At 38.1% G+C, this 22,638-nt stretch overlaps 1 protein-coding gene across 1 annotated transcript in view; it reads left to right on the top strand.

Annotated features, from left to right (window-relative positions):
• The window catches only part of LOC126471136 (uncharacterized), a 260,530-nt gene that overhangs the window by 95,940 nt on the left and 141,952 nt on the right, over positions 1–22,638 (top strand). The window contains exons 5-6 of the mRNA XM_050099226.1: positions 5,971–6,151; positions 19,078–19,181. Coding sequence (XP_049955183.1) covers positions 5,971–6,151; positions 19,078–19,181 — 285 coding nt within the window. The remainder of the gene's footprint in view (positions 1–5,970; positions 6,152–19,077; positions 19,182–22,638) is intronic.

The following is a 22,638-nucleotide window of genomic DNA, read 5'->3' as shown; positions in this document are numbered from 1 at the left end:
ATTTTGGAATTAAAAATAAATAAAATATTGGAATGTTTTTTCATTATATACAGATGAAAGCCACCTTAAATACTACTTTTCTACATAGTTGCCATTTAAATTAAGGCACTTATCGTAGCGATGGACGAGCTTGGAAATTCCTTCGTCGTAAAATTCGGCCGCCTGCGCCTTCAACCACATGGTTACCTCTTTTGGGACAGAAAAGGTGTGATTTTTGTGGATTTCCTGGAAAGAGGCACTACAATAAACTCTCAAAGGTATTGCCAAACTCTGCACAACCTCAGAAGAGCAATACAAAACAAGCGCAGGGGAAAGTTGGGCTCAAAGATCTTGCTGATTCACGACAATGCCCGGGCCCACATGGCAAATGCCACTCGTGAAGTTCTCGAATCTTTTAAGTGGGAGTTGTTTCCTCATCCGCTGTACAGTCCCAACCTGGCACCGAGCGACTTCCACTTATTCCCAGCAATGAAGAAGTGGTTGGCTATGCACTGTTTTGATGACGACGCGCAGCTTCAAGAAGAGGTAACCACGTGGTTGAAGGCGCAGGCGGCCGAATTTTACGATGGAGGAATTTCCAAGCTCGTCCATCGCTACGATAAGTGCCTTAATTTAAATGGCAACTATGTAGAAAAGTAGTATTTAAGTGTGGTTTTCATCTGTATATAATAAAAAAATTTTCCAGTACTTCATTTATTTTTAATTCCAAAACATAATGTACTTTGTGGATAGCCCTCGTACAAAAACTCGTCAGTTGGTTCTTTGACTTCATTGTTAACTTGTTCTGTTTCCTTTTCAGTATACGTGCTATACACATTTTAATCATTATGTAACTGATTTTCAGTCCTACTTTCATACTTGCACTATGAAGTTCTTCCATTCATTGTTGTAGTTTATCTGCGATGGAGGCACACGGTACAGTGTCATCATCAACATATAGGTGGTTCAGGTATGATCTATTAAGATTGAGCCCTTCATTTCTATAGTTTGATGATCTGAAAACTTCTTCTGCAGCTGCTGAGAACAGTTTTGAGGATATGAATCCTCCTCACCTGATGCGTCTTTCAATCTTTTAATTTATCCCTGTCTTGAAGCCAAAGTGGCATTGACATATATATTCTTCATTAAGCCCACGTAGGTTGAATTACTGTACCTGTAGAGCTGCCACTATGAATCCCCCGGTAGCTGAGTGGTCAGCGTGATGGAATGTCAATGCTAAGGGCCCGGGTTCGATTCCCGGCTGGGTCGGAGATTTTATCTGCTTGGGGACTGGGTGTTGTGTTGTCCTAATCATCATCATTTCATCCCCATCGACGCGCAAGTCATCGAAGTGGCGTCAAATCGAAAGACTTGCACCAGGCGAATGGTCTGCCTGACGGGAGGCCCTAGTCATACGACATTATTATATTATACATTTGAAAGCAAGTCAAAAGCTTTATCAAAATATATTGCTCTGACATAAAGTGCTAACTTATACACATTGCTCTACTCTGTAATTTTGTTCACAGTTTGCAAGTGGTCTATCGTACTAAATCCATTACTAAATTCAACTTGTTCCTTGCCTGAATAACATGTAATATTTTTTCTATGCATTTGGTATTTTAGTGAATACCTTCTACAGTACTGGTAGGTCTATAAGTCAGTATGGTTCTGTCTTGTCTGTCTGCTTTCTTCTAATGAATAATAATTTTAGCATTACTACAATTTTGAGGGACAGAGGTATCTGACCCGGGTGGCAATTTTGGGGGGCGAGAAGGGGGGTGCCAATTTCATATTCTTGAGGGGGAAAAACCTTGTTTCACAAAGCACCTAGCATCCAGCACATGTTGGTCTATTGATTGGCTATATGATTTTTAAAGGTATCCCTGCTGTTTTTTTAATATTTTTGAGCACATACTAAGTTGATTTATGAAAGAATCATAAGTTGAATGCGTGCATAGTGTATGTGATGTGTCCTCGTCACATCTAGAAATAAACTTTCCTGCAGACAAAAGGAGACAGGGTTATATGGGCTGAGTGGAGTAAAGCCGAACGGATGATGCCAGTTGCTGTGTGATTATGTGGTTGATTGGGTTTGCAAACGATCACCGTTGTTATAATTATTAGTGAAATCCATAGGTTCTGACTTCCAGTGTGGAAATAAATGACTAACAGAAATAACAGGTAAGAAAGATTACATATTATCTTCTCGGTGTATCCAAGAAAATGAAATTTTGACAGCAAATTTCTGACCAGATTGCTAGACTAGTAAATACCAGTTGTACAGTATCCTGCTAGCTGCTGCTTAAGTTCTATTCTGGAAGTAGCACAGAAAACACGTTGTACGAAAATGTAACAATGCAACCAGAGAATTATCACGGTATAACTAAACTGGTGATTCTGGCAGAGTTACTGAATTTAATCGGCAAATAAGTTTTGAGAATGGCAGAAACAGTTACAAAATTAGTGATGACAAAATTGTTTGTTAGAACAATCGTGTTAGGAGGGCGAAGAAACGGCGACATCACAGAAATTATGGAAGAATATGACAATTCAGAATTTATATAAAAATTTTGTACTACTTTTTGATCTCATGCATGAGAAACTGGAGCGTATGAATGAAATGTAAAACTATTTCCTAACATACAGCTTTTCGCATGTAGTAGGCCAAATAGTCATTTGATATTGGTACTTTGTGAATTATAATCTGTTGTGTTCTAAAAATGACCATTTGTGCCAAAACAGTCTCGTTTATTTGGTTTGTGTTACAATTGCTGCAATATTAGAAAGGCATAGTTTGTTTTATCTAGCAGACAGGGACAAAACAGATGTAATCAGCTTGCGAAACCACACCAGTCTTGGGTACATTTCTATTAACAGTTTCTTCGGTATTAGACAACTACATTTCAATTTTTCAAGTAGCAAAACGTTTGACGAATTTTGATGAGGTAATAGATACTTTCGCAGAAAGGAAAGCACACCATGTAAAGCTATAGCAAGATCAGAGAGAAAAACAAGCTAGTAGCTAAATATTGAAGAAATGTGTGCTGTCTTGTTTGTCTCTTGTGTTTACTGGTTTTATGTATCCTATATTTAATTTTATGTCACACAAACGAGCAAGTTATTAGCTAATAGGCAACAAACAGTCCAAATTTGCTGCAGAGTTCTTCTTCTCCCATTTACAAATAATCTCATCCAGTATTAATTGTGAGGTTTTTTCTTTTTCTTTTTAAAAAGAAAGAGGGGCAGGATGTGAGACCGGGTGACTGGGAGCAGGAGAGGTACCACAGGACATTTTAATTTCCCCTGTCCTGAATATAGTTCGATAGCACCCATTAAAAACATACACGTTTCAATTCCACAGAGTGAAATACAGTGACGTGGGATAGAAGAAAACTATGTGAAGAGGCGTGGCAGTGCACTTTGGCACACTTAAGACCAAAAACATGTCTTACATTGCCTCGAACACATTTGTTTTATGTGTCAGTCTCTTCAGAAAGATGTGCACTACAATATGAACATATTTTTGAAAATTCGATACTTTTAAAAATTTTTGACGCCCTGCCTACACGTTTCAATTCCACAGAGTGAAATACAGTGACGTGGGATAGAAGAAAACTATGTGAAGGGGCGTGGCAGTGCACTTTGGCACACTTAAGACCAAAAACATGTCTTACATTGCCTCGAACACATTTATTTTATGTGTCAGTCTCTTCAGAAAGATGTGCACTACAATATGAACATATTTTTGAAAATTCGATATTTTTAAAAATTTTTGACGCCCTACCTCAAACACTTGAGGGCAGGGGGGGGGGGGGGGGGGCGCTATCTAGTATTGCCGTGATTCAGAAATATTGTAGATCTGGGGCTGATACACAGAGCAACCTTAGTTGTTGCGGGGAGATGAGGAGTCTGTGCTTGACCAGTGTTTATATTTGGTGATTTCGCTGTTTCCTCTCCATTTAGCCTTGTGATGACTGGGTGTTCTGTGATGTCCTTAGGTTAGTTAGATTTAAGTAGTTCTAAGTTCTAGGGGTCTGATGACCATAGATGTTAAGTCCCATAGTGCTCAGAGTCATTTGAACTCTCCATTTACTGCTCTCAAAAAACACACACACACACACAACAACAACAACAACAACAACAACAACAACAGATTTCCATGGCTGAGACCTATCAATTGAATTAAAATACATTCACATGATTACGGAAGGCTGAAATATATTATTAGTTTCAGATTTCATTTTATTTCCACCTTTCTGAAAGTTAAGTATTAATTGCCTTGCAGAACAATGAAGTTATTTTTGTCAGTTTGCTAAACAAATTTGGTTTTTATTAATCATTTCTGCTGAGGCAGCCAATGTATTTGAAACAAAGTGTTTAATTCCACACTATTGGCTAGTTTCAACTATTCCCTGCATTTCAAGTGCACGTTTTCATCTTCCAGCATGTATGGCATTATGCCATAATGAAGAACCAAACATGAAATAATACAGTACTGGTACTTCAAGAAAATTTACTTCTCAAAAACTGCACTGAAAAGCTTAATATCAGGTCGAGGCCTACTTCATTGGGACTCTGGACATACAAATGTGCACTTACAGTATGCACTCTAAATGTGAACATTGTAGTATGGTTCACAACATTCTCCGGGAGCATCCTCTGATGTCTCGTTTCTTTTATGACATAATGTAAGATCTTTTAATGTTTTACACGTACAAACATACGGGCTTCCAGCATTGTCGTAGCTGCCCAAGGAGGGTGATGCCAATTATCTGGCGCTCTCTGGCAGCTGCTGAAACGAGCCTATTTCTAACAGGTCGCGGGAAAATATTGCGCATGGTGGTCTAAAAAGCGTTAATTTCAATGTAAATTTCCTTATACACAAGTTGAACTATGTGCGAGAATGTACAATGAATTTCTTAAATCACAGAGCATTTGGCTCTCATTTAGAAATGAACTCTTTGATGACGAAGAATTTTACTGGCACATTTTCATGATATATCTTAAAGTGTAACACGCGCAAATAAGATCAACATTAGATGGGAAAACTTTGCTTTTCTTGTAGCAGCAGTATGTATATTAATTTAAACCATTAACTTTTCCTGTGTGTGTTCGTGGTACTTAACAGTGACATTGCTATTGGCTGACAACATCACGTGTCCTATGCTCTGAATATCAGCTGTCATCGGCTGGCAAGATCACATAACATGAGCTATGACTGGCTTACAAAATCACATCGCAATCTCGATTTCAATGGTTCAAAAAGTAACATGCGGTGTTTGGTGGAATTTGAATTTATACTTTCGTAATATGAAAATATGCAGTGTACATGTTGCTACACATCAAAAATGATTTGAAAACATGTTTTTTTCCTTGAGTTTCATTTTCTAAAGTGCCCAGAAATTCGACGCCCTTGTATAAAACCTTAACCATTCAAAGGATTGATAAGTTTTACAGTTCCGAGGGCAAATATGAACTTTTTTTTTTTTCTTTCAGAACAAATCTTGCTATTCTGTTGGATATTGATTCAGTATCTTTAAAATTGTTTCTAAATTTTTTGTTTATGGTAAACCCTACTCTTGAATTTTGTGCCTCTGGTCTTCTGTGATATCAGCATGTAGTCAATTTCTGGTTCTGAAAATGTTATCTGAATTCAGTTTCTTTTGATTTTTGAGGAAGCAGACCGGTATGCTAGAATAAATAGATACTATTGGTACTGTTTTTTTCTTTTTTAAATGGCTATAAATTTCAGTGCTCAAGTTGATTGTACGTTTAAAAAATTGTTAGTGCTGTTATGTACATATGAAAGCTAAGTTGGTGTGTAAGGCAGCATTTGAACTCATAGAATGCTACACTGTGAATTGTAGTAGGTCATATGTATGCGCTGATCATTATTCAGCACTTACACATATTTGTTTTTCAAAAGAAAATTCACTGAATTAAGAGGAGAATTTCACATTCAGATTAGAAATGTTTTTTCAATTTCAGGTCATTTTGTAGTACTCACAGGCGAACACAAGTGGTTGACAAAGCAACACTGATTGATGCTGCCAAAGTTCCTCAAATTTGTACAATTTGCTACGAAACTGTAATTCCAAAGCCTTCGCCAGGTACCTTGTGGGCACCATGTTGCAAGAAGAATGCGTGGTTTCACAAGACATGTGTTCAGGTAAGGTTTCTGAACTTTAAAATGTATATTTGTTACAGTTACCTTCTTTTTGCCAACATTGCAGTATAGTGAGACTTAGATCTTTTGACTAATCTAATTTCCTAATTTTGGCGGTGAAACATGGAACCTTTCATAATCAGAACACCACAGGACAAGGCACAAAGTTGCAAGTAATAAAAATGTGATACTGCAGTGCATAAAAGTATTCCACTGTGTGATAAAAGTTGCCTTCTGTGGAGCCATGATACTGTCATAAAGGCTGTGGAGAACTCTGAGTATTATATGTCTGTAGAAGTAACCAGATAATGACTGAAGATTTAATTACAAAAGTTCAGAGCATGTGCATTTGACTATGTCAGAGGGTTTTAAGAATCAATCATGTAAAGATTTTCAGAGTAAGCCACCATGTTTTTCATGCAATCAGTCAAAAACTGCCACAAAGTTTTGCATTAAATTGTAGAACTCTCGGAAACATTAATAAAAACTGAACTGTCAAGTACAGGGACATTTTTCTTTTTCTCGGAGATGTGTGTATGGCTACAGTAATATGCAACATACTTTTTAAAATACGTATGTACAGATATAAAATGTCTGAGTGAGGATTTTTAGAGGGAAAAAATCAAAACTTAGATAACTTAGACTACAATTTGTAGTCAAACACATTTTCTTTTTCTTCTTCTTCTTCTTCTGCACTTCAAAGTGTAGGCTGTTACGTATTCAGTCTTCACAGTTTTCCCTTCAAACTTGTCGTTTTTCTTCTCACGTCTCTTTCCTCTTTGCACATGGCACCGAACTCTATTTGGAAGTGGACATCCTCCCAACATGCTGTGCCTATTTGAGTATTTATTCTTGAATTATGGGATCTCAGTTACTTATACTTTTAATTCTTGTCTTATATTTTTCTTGTTGAAAGCTCGATCAGAGAGCAGGAGTGGGCAGCCAGCACTGGCTCAGCACAATCTGGTCTCCATGTTGCATTCTGTGGCATTGTTTCAGTTGACAGGAGGTGTGCAACTGCACTGGACCAGCATTGTTCATGGTAGCCAGCTAGTGTGTTGTTATTTTCTGCAGTGACTGTGGTGGGCAAGTGAGGGAAATGTCAGATGAAATCGATAGATTGATTGATATGGTACATGCAGTCATATTTTCGTACAATTCACACCATACCAAATAGAAAAAATTGTCAAAAAAGGTGGCAACTTGGGTGGGCGGGGTGGGGGAATAAAATGAAGTGTGAAGCAGACAGGTATTAATTTATTCCATGCATTTATAAATAAATGCATGCTTGTGTAATATATCCCTGTGGAACACCTTGTCCATTGCAGTGGACAGCTGTCATTGGTTCCTTCTGTAGTATTTGGAATTTATTCCTAGATATTTGTGTGTGAGGGTTCATCAAGAATGGCAAATAATTTTACAGCTATTCTCAACTGGTATAGATATATAGTAATCAAGTTTGTATACATCTAAACATATTTTTATAGTTTTTGTAGTGCATTATAAATCTGTCACTCTACTGAACATTGTGCGTTACATTGTCTGTTACGGGTCTTACTTTACTTTGATCACCCTGTGACACGTTTCTGATCAAAGCAACTTACAATGTGATGACCTATGCATTATTGAGTATTGGAACCTTGCATATTTCTATTAAGATCTGCGTGTTTTAGTTTGGTTTTGTCACTTTCAGGATGTAACTGAAGATTTTACATCTGACTCAGATTGCAAACTAGCTGATGAAAGTGGCGAGAATATGAATGAGAACATTTGGCTCTGTCACTCAGACCTGTAATTTTAGAAACGAGTTCTAGCTCTGAGTGCAGTGATTCAGATTTGAAGGATACTGTGGAGGGAAACATCAAGGTATCATAAAAGTCCTGCATCATTGACAAGTGCAAAAAACAAGAAATAATAAATCCGCTTGGAGGAGGATGGACAGTAATTTGAGTGGCCCAGTTCCAGCCTTTACTTGTGTCGGGAAAGTCAGCATTGTAGGAAACACACCTATTTATTTCTTTTTAGTGGTGATTTCATTTACTGTGCTAAAAATGCATAGTCTCTGATGGGAGAATTCCTTCTCACTAGCTCCCTTCCTTCTTGAGAAGGTTGTTGGTGTGTACCATCTGCCATGTGTGAACACATAACACACGTGTAGTCTTATATTTCATTCAACAAATGTGCAAACTTTTGAATGTACGTAAATGAAACTGGCATCAAGATGTTGTGGAAGAGTTGCACTATGTTTTAATTTTCCTTTTATGTGCAGCAACAGGTTATTAAGTCAGATTAAAACTGTGTGCCTGACCGAGACTCGGAGTGCTAGTTCTGCAAGGTTCGCAGGAGAGCTTCTGTAAAGTTTAGAAGGTAGGAGACGAGATACTGGCAGAAGTAAAGCTGTGAGTACCGGGCGTGAGTCGTGCTTCGGTAGCTCAGATGGTAGAGCACTTGCCCGTGAAAGGCAAAGGTCCCGAGTTCGAGTCTCGGTCAGGCACACAGTTTTAATCTGCCAGGAAGTTTCATATCAGCGCACACTCCGCTGCAGAGTGAAAATCTCATTCAGGTTATTAAGTCAATTGTGGACAGTTCACAAAAATGCATTTTCTGACAATATTATTAAATTTTTGACATACGGGAAACTTATTTTGTAATTGAAGTTAGGGGAACACAGTAAGCGAACGATATCTTAAGGACTCATCACATTTTCATCTACTCCAAACCAGAACACTGTCAGAGTTTCCTAACATGAGATAATTTTGCTTAAATGTGATACGCAATGGTCTGCTCGCATGTCAAGTACTGTTTCATTACCAGAAACAGATCGCTAGGTTCATAATAAATTGGCTATTTATTTTTCTGATCTGTGTACTTATTTCTAATGTTACAACAATATTATGAAAAGGATACTTGCTACTCACCATATAGGGGAGATGCTGAGTCGCAGATAGGCACAACAAAAAGACTGTCACAAAATGAGCTTTTGGCCAGCAAGGCCTTTGTTGAAAATAGACAACACACGCACGCGCGCGCGCGCGCGTCCACACACACACACACACACACACACACACACACACACACACACACACACACACACACAGGCACGACCACACACTCTGGCAGATGAAGTTAGACAATTACGAAATATAAGACTTATGCTGTGAGAAAACGTGATGAACATCTGAAAATGTCAGTGACACAGTTTTTTGCTGTATACCTAACTGTTGTTGCACACCAGTCTGAAAATTTGCATCAGTTAAACAGTACAAAAATGTTTTCATTTTTGCTGCTTTGAAAGGTGGTGCCCGTCCCCCCCTCCCTCCGCTTTTCGATTTCTTGCATTACTTTGGGAAGGAACTTCGCCAGCCAAATAAATATTTTGTGGTTAAACCTGTATAAACTTCTACATTTTCTCTCTTCAGTATTTCTTTGTTCTTTGTATATCTTTTTTACCTCCCAAACAACATAAATTCTGATATTTCTACTACAAAAGCTTGGTAAAACTTAACATGAACAGAACTTACTGAGCTTGAAATATTCTACAGAGTTCCCTTCAAAAAATGGAGAAAGTTCTCCACTTATGAGAAACTTCTCGTTTTATTCACATGAAATCGGACAATATTCTTCGCATTGAGCAACTTCCACCACCATGTTACTCACGCTGAGACCATTCTCAGGTCAAGTATGTTCTATGATACATTTTATTTATGTAACCTCAGTATGTTCTCCAAAATCCGAGACTAAAGTACTTTCTCCATTTTATTCATTTGACCCATTGCCTACAAAGTGCAGCTTCAAAAGTCAAAAGTAAATTATTGCATTGTGTTTAGACTGTGGTCATTTTCCACTTAATAATAACTCAAGGATATTGTTGCTGCCTGTGACATGGCAGCACTTGGATTTGATGAGAGGTTGACTAAGATTAGCCAACGCTAACAGATAGGCCCATTTGCACATTTCTGGGATGATGAGTTGTGATAGTTTTTGAGCAGCACTTCTGTGTTTTTGGGAAAAAGTGTGACAAAATATTTACAGCGTCGCCTACGAAATGTGTTATCAATTGTTTCTTTCACAATTTACGATGCACATTAGATATCCCGCTGGGATCTCTACAGCAATATCAGCAGAGCTTGGAAGAACCGATGAGTTGCAAAATGACGTGTAATTCATGATACTGCCACTAGGAGACTTGCAAGCAGCAATGGCTGACAATGGAAGACTGACGACACAGCAACGATCGGCAATTGTGTTACTTTTTCATGAAACAAAAAGCCTTGTTGTGACTCAGAGGCGTTTTTGACAACAGTTTAACACACGATGGGTCCCTTGCAAGAAGACCATCCACAGGTTGTACGATAAATTTGTACGGGAAGGAACAGTATTGGAAGCGAAGCGACCTCGGCCTAAGCCTGTTTGTTCACCAGAGAATATTGAAGCGGTACGAGTTGCTGTACAGAGAAGTCCCGGGAAATCGTGTAGAAAGGCAGCAGTGCAACTGGGAATATCCAGACGCTCCGTTCAATGCATTCTTATAAGTGACCACCTTATGTACCCATACAAGATGACCTGTGCACAGAAGCTCACTGAAGAACACAAGCAGCAGAGACTACTGTTTGCCCAGTGGGCGGAGGATAGGGAAGAAACTCTCAGCAACGTTTGGTTTTCAGATGAAGCGCATTTTCATTTAGACGGTGTGGTTAACAAACAAAATGTACGCTTTTGGGCCACTGAAAACCCACAAGTGCTTCATGAACAACAACATTATGCTCCGAGGATTACAGCGTGGGCAGCAATTTCCAGTCACGGACTTATTGGATCCTTTTTCTTTGAAGAAACTGTGAAAAGCGAGAGTAATTTGAGCATGCTTCGCAATAGCTTCATTCCACAGCTTCTTGCTACTGCCTTGCCCTTCAACACGCAGTGTTTCATGCAAGATGGAGCAAGGCCACATACTGCAAACACTGTGTTGGAGTTTTTACATGAGCATTTCGACATGCGGATCATTTCACTCAGGTTTCCAGGTCGCTTCAATGACGGACAAAATTGTCCCCCCAATAGTCCAGACCTCAATCCATGTGACTTTTTTTCTTTGGAGGTACCTAAAAGAAAAAATTTTCCCGAAATGTCCAGGTGATTTAATGGAGCTCAGAAGACTTATTCTTCAAGCTTGCAGTGAAATTACGGAAGACATGTGCCGAAGGGTAATCACTAACTTCAGTGTTCGTTTGAAGGAAGTTAGGAAACAAAATGGCGGACATATTGAGCATATGTTGAGTTAGAACAAATCTCCATGGACGGCTCTTCATTGTAGCATATGTTCCTTTTAGATTGTATTGACAATAAAGCTATATTCAAAAACAAAATGGTAACACATTTCGTGCGCCACCCTGTTGTTGGAGGATTTGGGGCAGATGCATTCCAGTCTATGGTAAATGCGAAAAGGCAAGTTATTCACCTATCCATGGATGGCCCTAATGCTAATAAGGCAGAGAATTGAAAAGCAAGCTCAAAGTCTAAGCTTATCCAGAGAATCCTGTGTTTTAGGACTTTGAAACATTTGGCTTACATTTAGTGTGTGGTGCTTTTAAGACAGTTTGTCCCACTGCTGGTCAGAAACTTGTTCAGCTTCTGAGAGCTTTATATAATATATTTAAAAATGAACTGATTCCACCAATAATATTACAGGCACTTCTGTTTTCCTGTAGCAGTTTTGCACCTTTTGTTAGGTGGAAAATAAAATGTTTGCATTCCAGGCTCAGCAACTATTAATGACTGATGAAAAATATGTGAAGGAAATAGAAATGGCGAAGAAGGAGCTGGAGAGTTAAAACTGAAACCTAAGGTCACTACTGGAATTCCTAAGAGTCATAGCTATCAAGTATGGTGTGAATCATTGAGGGACAAGATGCTGAGAGCTCATCATGCCTTTTTTGAAACTGTGGCTGCTCAGGTTGAGGAGTTTCTAATTAAATTTCAGTCAGATGCCTCTTTAGCTCTATACTTCCCCACAGTCTGTGGTCAGAAAATGAGAAAACTTGTGAAATCATAAGTTTTAGAGAAAGAGACTCTTCAAAATTGATCTGTGAAGATGACATATCAGAGAAAGGTAACTTGACATTCCAGAAACAGTCTCTTACATTTATGAAGAATATAGCATCCAACGCTCAGAATAAATCACTCCTAGTGTACTCTTTTTACAAAGGCATCACATGTTTGGATCTAGAAGTGGACTTTAATGCTGTACTTGTGAAGAGATGGTTAGGCATAGCATTCACACATCTCAGTAGCTTAAATCGCTTTTGTGTTCATTGGACTGATGTCCTAGCTCATAAGTTACAATATCTTATAGAGATCAGGCCAGCAAAGGAAATTCACAAAGAACTTGAGGAGGGTTTGGGATTGCATTGATCTGTTCTGGATGGTGGTCGTTGGGGATAAGAGCGGGCATGAAAATTTGAAGAGTTTTATCAAGCGTGCTTGCATTCTCTTCCATGGCAGTGCTAGCCTTAAAAGAGGTTTCTCTTATATCTTATATATTTGGAAACTTGACTGAAGCCTTTCATAGCTCTTCGTACTGTTCACGATGCACTCAAGATCACTGATGGTGTTGGATCTATACCTATCATGAAAGGTCGCAGAGACAAGGGTAGCATAAAAGTCATCAAAAGAAAATCGGAGGAAGAGGAAAGAGTTTAGAGATAAAGTAAGAGAACTACAAAGTAAGGAAACAAAGGTCAACGGAAGTGCTGAGAAAAGATGTTTCTCAGATTGAAGTACTAGTTCTACCACTAAAAAATATATGCCTGTGACTTCACTTACTGTTTATATATGTGTCTTTACCAAAGTGGACTGTTGCTATTTGTTCCATAATTGGTTTGTTCAGATTGTATTTGAATTTTAATCTTTAGATCTGTTTGTAAAAAGTGTAATTTTTTTCTGTCAGTGTTGTGTGCTCCCATCAGTTGATTGTTCCTAAGGGAAATGTTTTATTAATTATGTTTTACTTTCTTTGCAACCTGGTCTCATTGTAGTTTTCCTGTAATTTTTTGTTCATTTTACTTGTGATCTGGTATGTATTTCTTGGTTAAAATAAACCATGTTTTGTTCAGAGATTTTTTAAATTATTGTAAGTCAAGAGTGCAGTCTCCATTATGTTCCTTTATGTCAACAAAGTTTCTAGATTTTGTCATAAAATCGATCAAAGTTGATTAGATCTTGAGAAAATGCAAAAATTGACCTGGAAAGCTTTGATAATTACTGGACACACTGATATTTGTTTAATAAACTACTTCTTGTTACTCTTTTGTGATCTTTTGTTTCCAAAAACAGATTTCTCTTCATTGTAACTTCATTGACAGTAAATATTTGTTTTGACCAAAAGTAATTAACTTAATTTGAAAGCAATGTTGTTTAATTTGGTTGAAAAACTGAACATAGTGGTTTGTTCTCAAGGGACCTTAAAGGAATTGTGTAAATTGTGGGAAAACAATCTTCCAAGGCTAACAATGTTGTCATCAATGTTGTCATGGCGATAACATAGTAGACCTTCTGGTGACAAACAGACCCGAACTATTTGAAAAAGTTAACGCAGAACAGGGAATCAGCGATCATAAAGCGGTTACGGCATCGATGATTTCAGCCGTAAATAGGAATATTAAAAAGGGTAGGAAGATTTTTCTGTTAAGAAAAAGTGACAAAAAGCAGATTTCAGAGTACCTGTTGGCTCAACACAAAAGTTTTGTCTCAAGTACAGATAGTGTTGAGGATCAGTGGACAAAGTTCAAAACCGTCGTACATAATGCGTTAGATGAGTATGTGCCAAGCAAGATCGTAAGAGATGGAAAAGAGCCACCGTGGTACAACAACCGAGTTAGAAAACTGCTGCAGAAGCAAAGGGAACTTCACAGCAAACATAAACATAGCCAAAGCCTTGCAGACAAACAAAAATTACGTGAAGCGAAATGTAGTGTGAGGAGGGCTATGCGAGAGGCGTTCAATGAATTCGAAAGTAAAGTTCTATGTACTGACTTGGCAGAAAATCCTAAGAAATTTTGGTCTTATGTCAAAGCGGTAGGTGGATCAAAACAAAATGTCCAGACACTCTGTGACCAAAATGGTACTGAAACAGAGGATGACAGACTAAAGGCCGAAATACTAAATGTCTTTTTCCAAAGTTGTTTCACAGAGGAAGATTGCACTGTAGTTCCTTCTCTAGATTGTCGCACAGATGACAAAATGGTAGATATCGAAATAGACGACAGAGGGATAGAGAAACAATTAAAATTGCTCAAAAGAGGAAAGGCCTCTGGGCCTGATGGGATACCAGTTCAATTTTACACAGAGTACGCGAAGGAACTTGCCCCCCTTCTTGCAGCGGTGTACCGTAGGTCTCTAGAAGAGCGTAGCGTTTCAAAGGATTGGAAAAGGGCACAGGTCATCCCCATTTTCAAGAAGGTACGTCGAGCAGATGTGCAGAACTATAGACCTATATCTCTAACGTCGATCAGTTGTAGAATTTTGGAACACGTATTGTGTTCGAGTATAATGACTTTTCTGGAGACTAGAAATCTACTCTGTAGGAATCAGCATGGGTTTCGAAAAAGACGGTCATGTGAAACCCAGCTCGCACTATTCGTCCACGAGACTCAGAGGGCCATAGACACGGGTTCACAGGTAGATGCCGTGTTTCTTGACTTCTGCAAGGCGTTCGATACAGTTCCCCACAGTCGTTTAATGAACAAAGTAAGAGCATATGGACTATCAGACCAATTGTGTGATTGGATTGAGGAGTTCCTAGATAACAGGACGCAGCATGTCATTCTCAATGGAGAGAAGTCTTCCGAAGTAAGAGTGATTTCAGGTGTGCCGCAGGGGAGTGTCATAGGACCGTTGCTATTCACAATATACATAAATGACCTTGTGGATGACATCGGAAGTTCACTGAGGCTTTTTGCGGATGATGCTGTGGTGTATCGAGAGGTTGTAACAATGGAAAATTGTACTGAAATGCAGGAGGATCTGCAGTGAATTGACGCATGGTGCAGGGAATGGCAATTGAATCTCAATGTAGACAAGTGTAATGTGCTGCGAATACACAGAAAGATAGATCCTGTATCATTTAGCTACAAAATAGCAGGTCAGCAACTGGAAGCAGTTAATACCATAAATTATCTGGGAGTACGCATTAGGAGTGATTTAAAATGGAATGATCATATAATGTTGATCGTCGGTAAAGCAGATGCCAGACTGAGATTCATTGGAAGAATCCTAAGGAAATGCAATCCGAAAACAAAGGGAGTAGGTTACAGTACGCTTGTTCGCCCACTGCTTGAATACTGCTCAGCAGTGTGGGATCCGTACCAGATAGGGTTGCTAGAAGATATAGAGAAGATCCAACGGAGAGCAGCGCACTTCGTTACAGGATCATTTAGTAATCGCGAAAGCGTTACGGAGATGATAGATAAACTCCAGTGGAAGACACTGCAGGAGAGACGCTCAGTAGCTCGGTACGGGCTTTTGTCAAAGTTTCGAGAACATACCTTCACCGAAGAGTCAAGCAGTATATTGCTCCCTCCTACGTATATCTTGCGAAGAGACCATGAGGATAAAATCAGAGAGATTAGAGCCCACACAGAGGCATACCGACAATCCTTCTTTCCACGAACAATACGAGACTGGAGTAGAAGGGAGAACCGATAGAGGTACTCAAGGTACCCTCCGCCACACACCGTCAGGTGGCTTGCGGAGTATGGATGTAGATGTAGATGTAGATGTAGATCAACATGTCCAATAATGAAGTAGGAGACTTGTGGTCACCATTATCATTATCCAGATCTAATAGGCCAAACCCACTGTCTTCATCTGTTTGGAAGAATCCGACTTTCCAGAAACAGTTGGAGATGGTGGACTCCATAAACTTTGTTATTTAATGCAAAACAACTTTGATTGATGCCTTAAAGGTGGCAGAGTCCTTTCCAACAAGGTGGCAGAGTCCTTTCCAACCTCATCATAATTTATGGCTTATGCACAGTGGCTTTTCTATAATTATTTTCTGAAACTGTGGAAAATGCCCAAATATAAAAAGACTGCAACTTGCTTGTGCAGTTTAATGGTCAGAAGTCTAACTACACGTTTCGTAAACGTACATTTTTAGGATGTGCAGGGCAACAGTTTACAAATAAAACAATTTTCCTGTTATAGGCATGTTTGCATAAAGACTGTGCAACAGTTGTTCAAAAAGTTCTGAAAAATTGATGTTTTGTGATTAGCATTTTAGTTAGTGGGAATTTGTTTCACATTTTTAAAACTATGTTTTCAATTTATTAATAGGAAAAGATTTCACACTAGAATAGCACAATATGTGATACTCCCAGAACAGTTGAAAGGGGTTATTTAATCCCTATGATATTTTCTTTAAAAATCCACAACATGGTTACAGTAAGACGTATTTTTTCCAATCAGTTGTATGTCATGTACATATTTCGATCAAAACTTTTTCCTGAAGGTTTTAAATTGCTGTTTTGGATACAAAATGTTGGATGTCTACTCTGAAATGTGCCCTGTTTCTGAAGTTTCTAACATTTCTTCAAGGCCGGCCGGTGTGGCCGTGCGGTCTAGGCGCTTCAGTCGGGAACCGCGTGACCGCTCCGGTCGTAGATTCGAATCCTGCCTCGGCCATGGATGTGTGTGATGTCTTTAGGTTAGTTAGGTTTAAGTAGTTCTAAGTTTTAGGGGACTAATGACCACAGATGTTAAGTCCCATAGTGCTCAGAGCCATTTGAACCATTTTGAACATTTCTTCATTCATCTCACTTGTTTATTTCCAGACTTTGAAATCACTTTTTGAGCAGAATGTTGTTACTGTTTGTATACTTTTTATTTCTCACAGATGTCATTGGTCTTGTTTCTTTTGCTCATCCCAATTTGACACGTCTTTTCCTTTTGCAATTTGTGAAATACTACAACTGCTTCTGTTTCTGACTGGGTTTCTTGCTATTGTCCTGCTCATTACGGTTTCTTGTTCGTGTGTTCATTTACCAACTCAAGAGTAAACACCTTTGCCTGATTATTTTTGGCTTTTTGACTGTAGATAATCCACACATTTATTATTGTCATGTCTGCGGTATTGTAAAAGACATACATTGCCCATCTCCAGCTAGCAAACTTAGCTGAATCTTTATGAATTGTTTAATCAGCAACATCCACAGCATACTTTTTTCTGTTGTAGAAAGTAACAGTTTCTGGTTTCTTCTTTCCTTCTTTGCTCCCATCTACTTCAGGAAATAAAGTGCTGAGATGTACATTCTTATTCTTATTTCCTTTGTACACAGTCAGGGTACACTCCAACTTATCAGACTTTTCAAGATGATGGTGGAATGCAAGTCAGACTTGTTCTTCTTCAATCAATTGAAAATTTTTTGGTAAATCTTGTTCGTTGTTCCCACCGATGAGGATCCAAAACTTGTGTCCATATTTGTCAGGTTTGTTCAGCATAAACTGGGTAAACATGCACATTGCTTTGCTTGGAAATAACGACTCACCAGTTGTAATATTTCTACCAGGGCAATAACAGTGTAGACAGTTTTGCACGAATTCGTTCTGTATTTCAGAAATAAGAATGAACTTGTCAGGGGGGTGTGTTGAGCTAGAGATGACTTCTCATCAATGTGGAGAAATCTGAGAAGTTCATGGAATCAGTCTCTTCTCATTTCATCCATAATAAAATTAGGCCCCTAAGAATGCAGCCAGAGATCAACCAAAGAAGCACCTTTACCCGAAAGGTACATCTAGAGTATATGACACACACACACACACACACACACACACACACACACACACACACACACACACACACGCGCGCGCGAAATTCAATGCAGCTGTTATTCCATGCAATGACGTATTTGTGACATTCCATTCCATCTCTAACGGCCATGTTTCTTGACTGTTGTACCAGTCAACACTTGAGACTATTGTGGGAAGAACAGAGATAGGGAGGCATCTCCTAACTCCTCCTCTGTCTCACTGTCTTCATTGTCACTTGTGTCTGGCAGAAGGGCACCATCTAAATCTGGTAAGTCCTCTTCTGACTCAATATCCAAGTTAATCAGAATATGCAGAATGTCTCCAGCATGAGTGGACTGTTTCTCAATGGTACTCATCCTAATACCCTTATCACTCATCTTTGCAGTGGTGCAAGAATTAAAACTGGGTGTTACTCCTGGATCTTCCATTGTAAAGGAATATTTGAAAGTGGAGTTGAGCTTTTGCTTTGCTGCCATCTATTTCAGCCCCTGTGTGTCCATAAAATGAGTGCCTGGACACAGCCCACTGACAGCCCTAACATATCACTATAATTTTTTTGAGTTTTTTGAGGGTTCTTTTCAAATAAGACTCTGAAGTAGTAGTTATTGTATGCTAAGCACATTATCCTTTTGACAGCAAAACTCATTCCATCTAGCAAATCTCCAACTACAGTCTTATGCTGTGTTTACATGTAAACTTGTATCTCAGGTAAAGCTGCAGTAAAAATAGCCCAAGCTAATATTGGAGGGCTATCAGGAAGGAAGAAATGTCAATTGGTTTACAAATGAAGAATATTGATGATGATGATGATGATGATGATGATGATAATGATAATAATAGAAGGAAAGGAAAAACACATGTTACCTGTTTATTCTAATGTTTTGTTGATAAACCACAAAACATGTGTAGGTGTAGTTCTAGAGATGAAAGACATTTGGAAAAATTTAAGTTTCCTATATCCAACTGCCTTTTAAATACATGCAGTTTGTCCATGAATTCATTATTCCTAGCACACATTAATGATCAACTGTCATATTTAAGTTATTTTGTTAATTAACAATAAAGTTTCAATTGTCATAAATATTTGTGCAGATAATCATGTTTCTGTGTTTTTCCTTTTTTTTTCCCAGATGCTTGCATTGAATGCTGGATACTTTTTTAAGTGCCCATTGTGCAATAATAAAAGGATGTTTCATTCCAGTATGAAGAAAAATGGAATATTCATACCTGAACAGTAAGTTTTATTTTAAAATCTCATTTAATGATGATGTTATCTTTTTTCATCTTTATTTATTTTTATTTTCAATGACTGGCTTGCAGAGTGGAACAAATTTTTATTATTTCATTTAAAATGTTACAGTTTCCATCAATTTATACACTCAGGATGTTATTCAGACATTTGAAAAGGTAAATTTTGAATTACTGATCATGGCACAACATTTAATGCTAATGCTGTATGGGAAACACTGTGCGTTGTTGTTGTTGTTCTCCTATACATTCTGTGTGGGAACTGCTTTGTCCAGAATATCTCTTTACCTTCACAGAAAATTCTATGACTTCAATGGTACTCCATGAAATGGCATTTCTTCATCAAAAGTGAATCAAGAGAGACATTTGTCATATGTTGTAACATTGGGTATTACTTTGTGGATAACTTCGAAATTCTGAATTCAGGGAACCAGTTCCATAAACACGTGTAAAGAAAAGGGGAAGGAAAAAGGAATGAAAAGTAGACAAGCCATGAAAAGATCAGCAAGAAATGTGTTACAGACTTAATGTACTTCATAAAATTGAAGTGTTTAACCACAAGGATCAATGGTCATCTAAAGAAGAAACAACCCATATGATTCAGTGATATCCATACTTGGTGCTTGTGGATCTTGTGTCATATTATAATTATTTATTGAAACGAGAAACTATTCAATCAGCTTTGTGCTCTTATTACCCCTGTAAGTGGCCCAACACTAAACTTTAATGTTTTATGAGGGAAGGCATCAAAAAAGTTAGAAGTTTCTAACTTCAAGTTATGTGTTGCTGATACGTAGTAATTGTGCAACACATCCCCAGTATGCCACAAAAAATGGACTGTTTTATTCTGTGTATTGCAGACACTCCTGTGCAGCCCAAAATCAAATGCAGTGTATGCTGAATGTGCGACACAGTGGGACATATTAATGGGGCTCTAGGGCTGCTGGGTATTTCCACAAGTTCTTTATCCTTTGAACAGCAAATGCAGCTCTTAAGTCAGTGTACATTATATTCCCATATCTGTTAATGAAATGAAATTGTCAAGACCATTTCCTCGTATAAATGCATCCTGTTACTCCTTACTAGCAGAATAACAAGAATGACAAACACAGAAGTGTGAATTGGTGATTTGTAAAGCTGAACCTGATCATTAAAAAATAAACAAAATAGGAGTGTGCTTGAGGACAACTGATTATTTAATTATGTTCAAAGATAATAGCATGCAGCATAATAAAATGGAAAATTGACATCTTACAGATGATACGTGGTACTGTTATAATTTGGCAGGAAGAAATAATTTTTGATAATTAAATTATAACAGGACATAGCAGGCACCATACCTATGCATTGTTTTAAGCATTTGGGAAAGTATGTACTTGATGATAAAGGACACAGTGATTAGAATTACAGAATTGTATTCAGTCCCATCATAGAAATATCTTGAACTGTTTATATGTAAAGTACAATGCAAAAACAGGAACACACACATTCAACATTAAAGGCTTGCAAGAAACTTGACTGTAGATTGATTCAAAATTACAGAACATATGTTCATAGTTTCACATGTACAGCTTACTTCGTTTGGTTTTGACAGATAGAAAGGTTAGATGTGCGTTAATGTGCTCAGTGATTTTCGATTATTACAAAAAATGGAGCAAAGAATATGCATCAAATTTTGTTTGAAAAATGGATCAAGTGCTCTAAAACACTTGAAATGTTGACGGTGGCATACAATGATTCTGCTCAAAGTAAAAAAAAAAAAAAATGTTTACAAGTGGTACAAGCTCTTCCAACATGGTCGAGAAGATGCCAATGATGAACCTCACTCTGGTTGCCCGAGCCAAGAACAGACAATAATTTCGAAGCTGTGAAGAAAATTGTTTTGGGAAATTGTTGACTTACCATAAGAGAAGTTGCTGAGGATGTTGTCATATGAGTCGGCTCGTGTCATGCAATATTTTCGGATGTTTTGTGACGAGATGTGTGTCAGCAACAGTTTGTTCCAAAACTGAATATTGATCAGAAGAACTGTGGCATGAGCATCGCTCAGGAACTCTTGAATAACATCAGTGATGATCCTGATTTGCTCGAATGGGTCATAACTGGTGACAAAACATGGGTTTACAGTTATGACATTGAAACCAAAGCCCAATCGTCCCAGTGAAAGCATCCCGGAGAGCCAGACTGAAAAAAGCACGCCAAGTTTGATCAAATGTCAAAGTTTTGCTCACTGTTTTTTTTTTTTTTCCAATTACCGTGGTGTAGTGCATCATGAATTTTTGCCTCAAGGTCGTACAGTCAATAAGGAGTATTATCTTGATGTTATACACCATTTGCGAGAAGCAATACGCGCAAAGTTCGGAATTGTGGAAAAAGCAATTCATGGCTTTTGCATCATGGCAATGCACCTGCTCATTCATCGTTGCTTGTGAGAAATTTTTGGCCAAAAACAACACAATAATCATGCCTCAGCCACCATATTCATCAGCTGTGACCCCCTGTGACTTTTTCCTGTTCCCAAAACTGAAGAGACGTATGAAAAGATGGAGATTTTGAACCATGGAGGAAATAAAAGCTACATCACTGGAAGTACTCAAGGCTGTACCAAAAAGTGCTTATGAGAAGTGCTTCGAGGATTGGAAGAACATGTTGGCAGAAGTTTATTTTATCTGAGTGGGATTACTTTGAAGGAGACAATGTGAGTATTGATGAATAAATAAATGTTTTTTTCATAAAAATATAAAGTCACCTTACTTTTTGAATGCACTTTGTATTTTATTAGAAACAAACTGTGGAACATCATCGTTGGTAAGTATTGTCATTTATCATTTTAATATTTTTGTCTGATGGTTCCACTTCATGACTCATGCATCAAGTGTTATCAGTTTCAATTCAGAAGGATAATTGGGATAAAAGCTGGTCATAACAACAGAACACAAAACAGGTACCATAAATGATTTGTCGGTTTTTGTAAGCCACATGAGAGTTAACACAGTCGACAACCTGTTATTCATAAAGTTTTGAAAGAATGCTTAAGTCCAAATATGGTGCTTCGGCTTCAGAAGAGGCACAGAATTGTGCATCAGTATGCAGTGACATGGAGAGTAAAAAGAGCACAGATTGAACACTCTTGTGAAAAATTCTTCATGGAACCTAAATATTTCCAAGGAGTAAATAGGTTTTGCTATCCACCTCGAATAATGAATAGCCTCTGCTGCATGGAGAGACATTCCACGAGAATATGCTTCGACAATATATTGCAGTTCAGTTGGAAACTTCAGTATAATTCTCCGTAGGCTGCTGTTCTCTTAGTGACTTCATCCACAACTGAAGATTCTATACTCATTTGTTCCAAGTGTTTGTTGACCTATCCATGCTGACTTTCAGACCATCGAAGTAATACTGAAGTAAATATGTTGTCTTTTTCTATACAGACTAAAGAC

Source organism: Schistocerca serialis, chromosome 3 (assembly GCF_023864345.2).
Source record: "Schistocerca serialis cubense isolate TAMUIC-IGC-003099 chromosome 3, iqSchSeri2.2, whole genome shotgun sequence".
Lineage (NCBI taxonomy): Eukaryota > Metazoa > Arthropoda > Insecta > Orthoptera > Acrididae > Schistocerca > Schistocerca serialis.
Note: the sequence above shows the minus strand (reverse complement) of the source record. Positions and strands in the feature narration are given on the sequence as shown.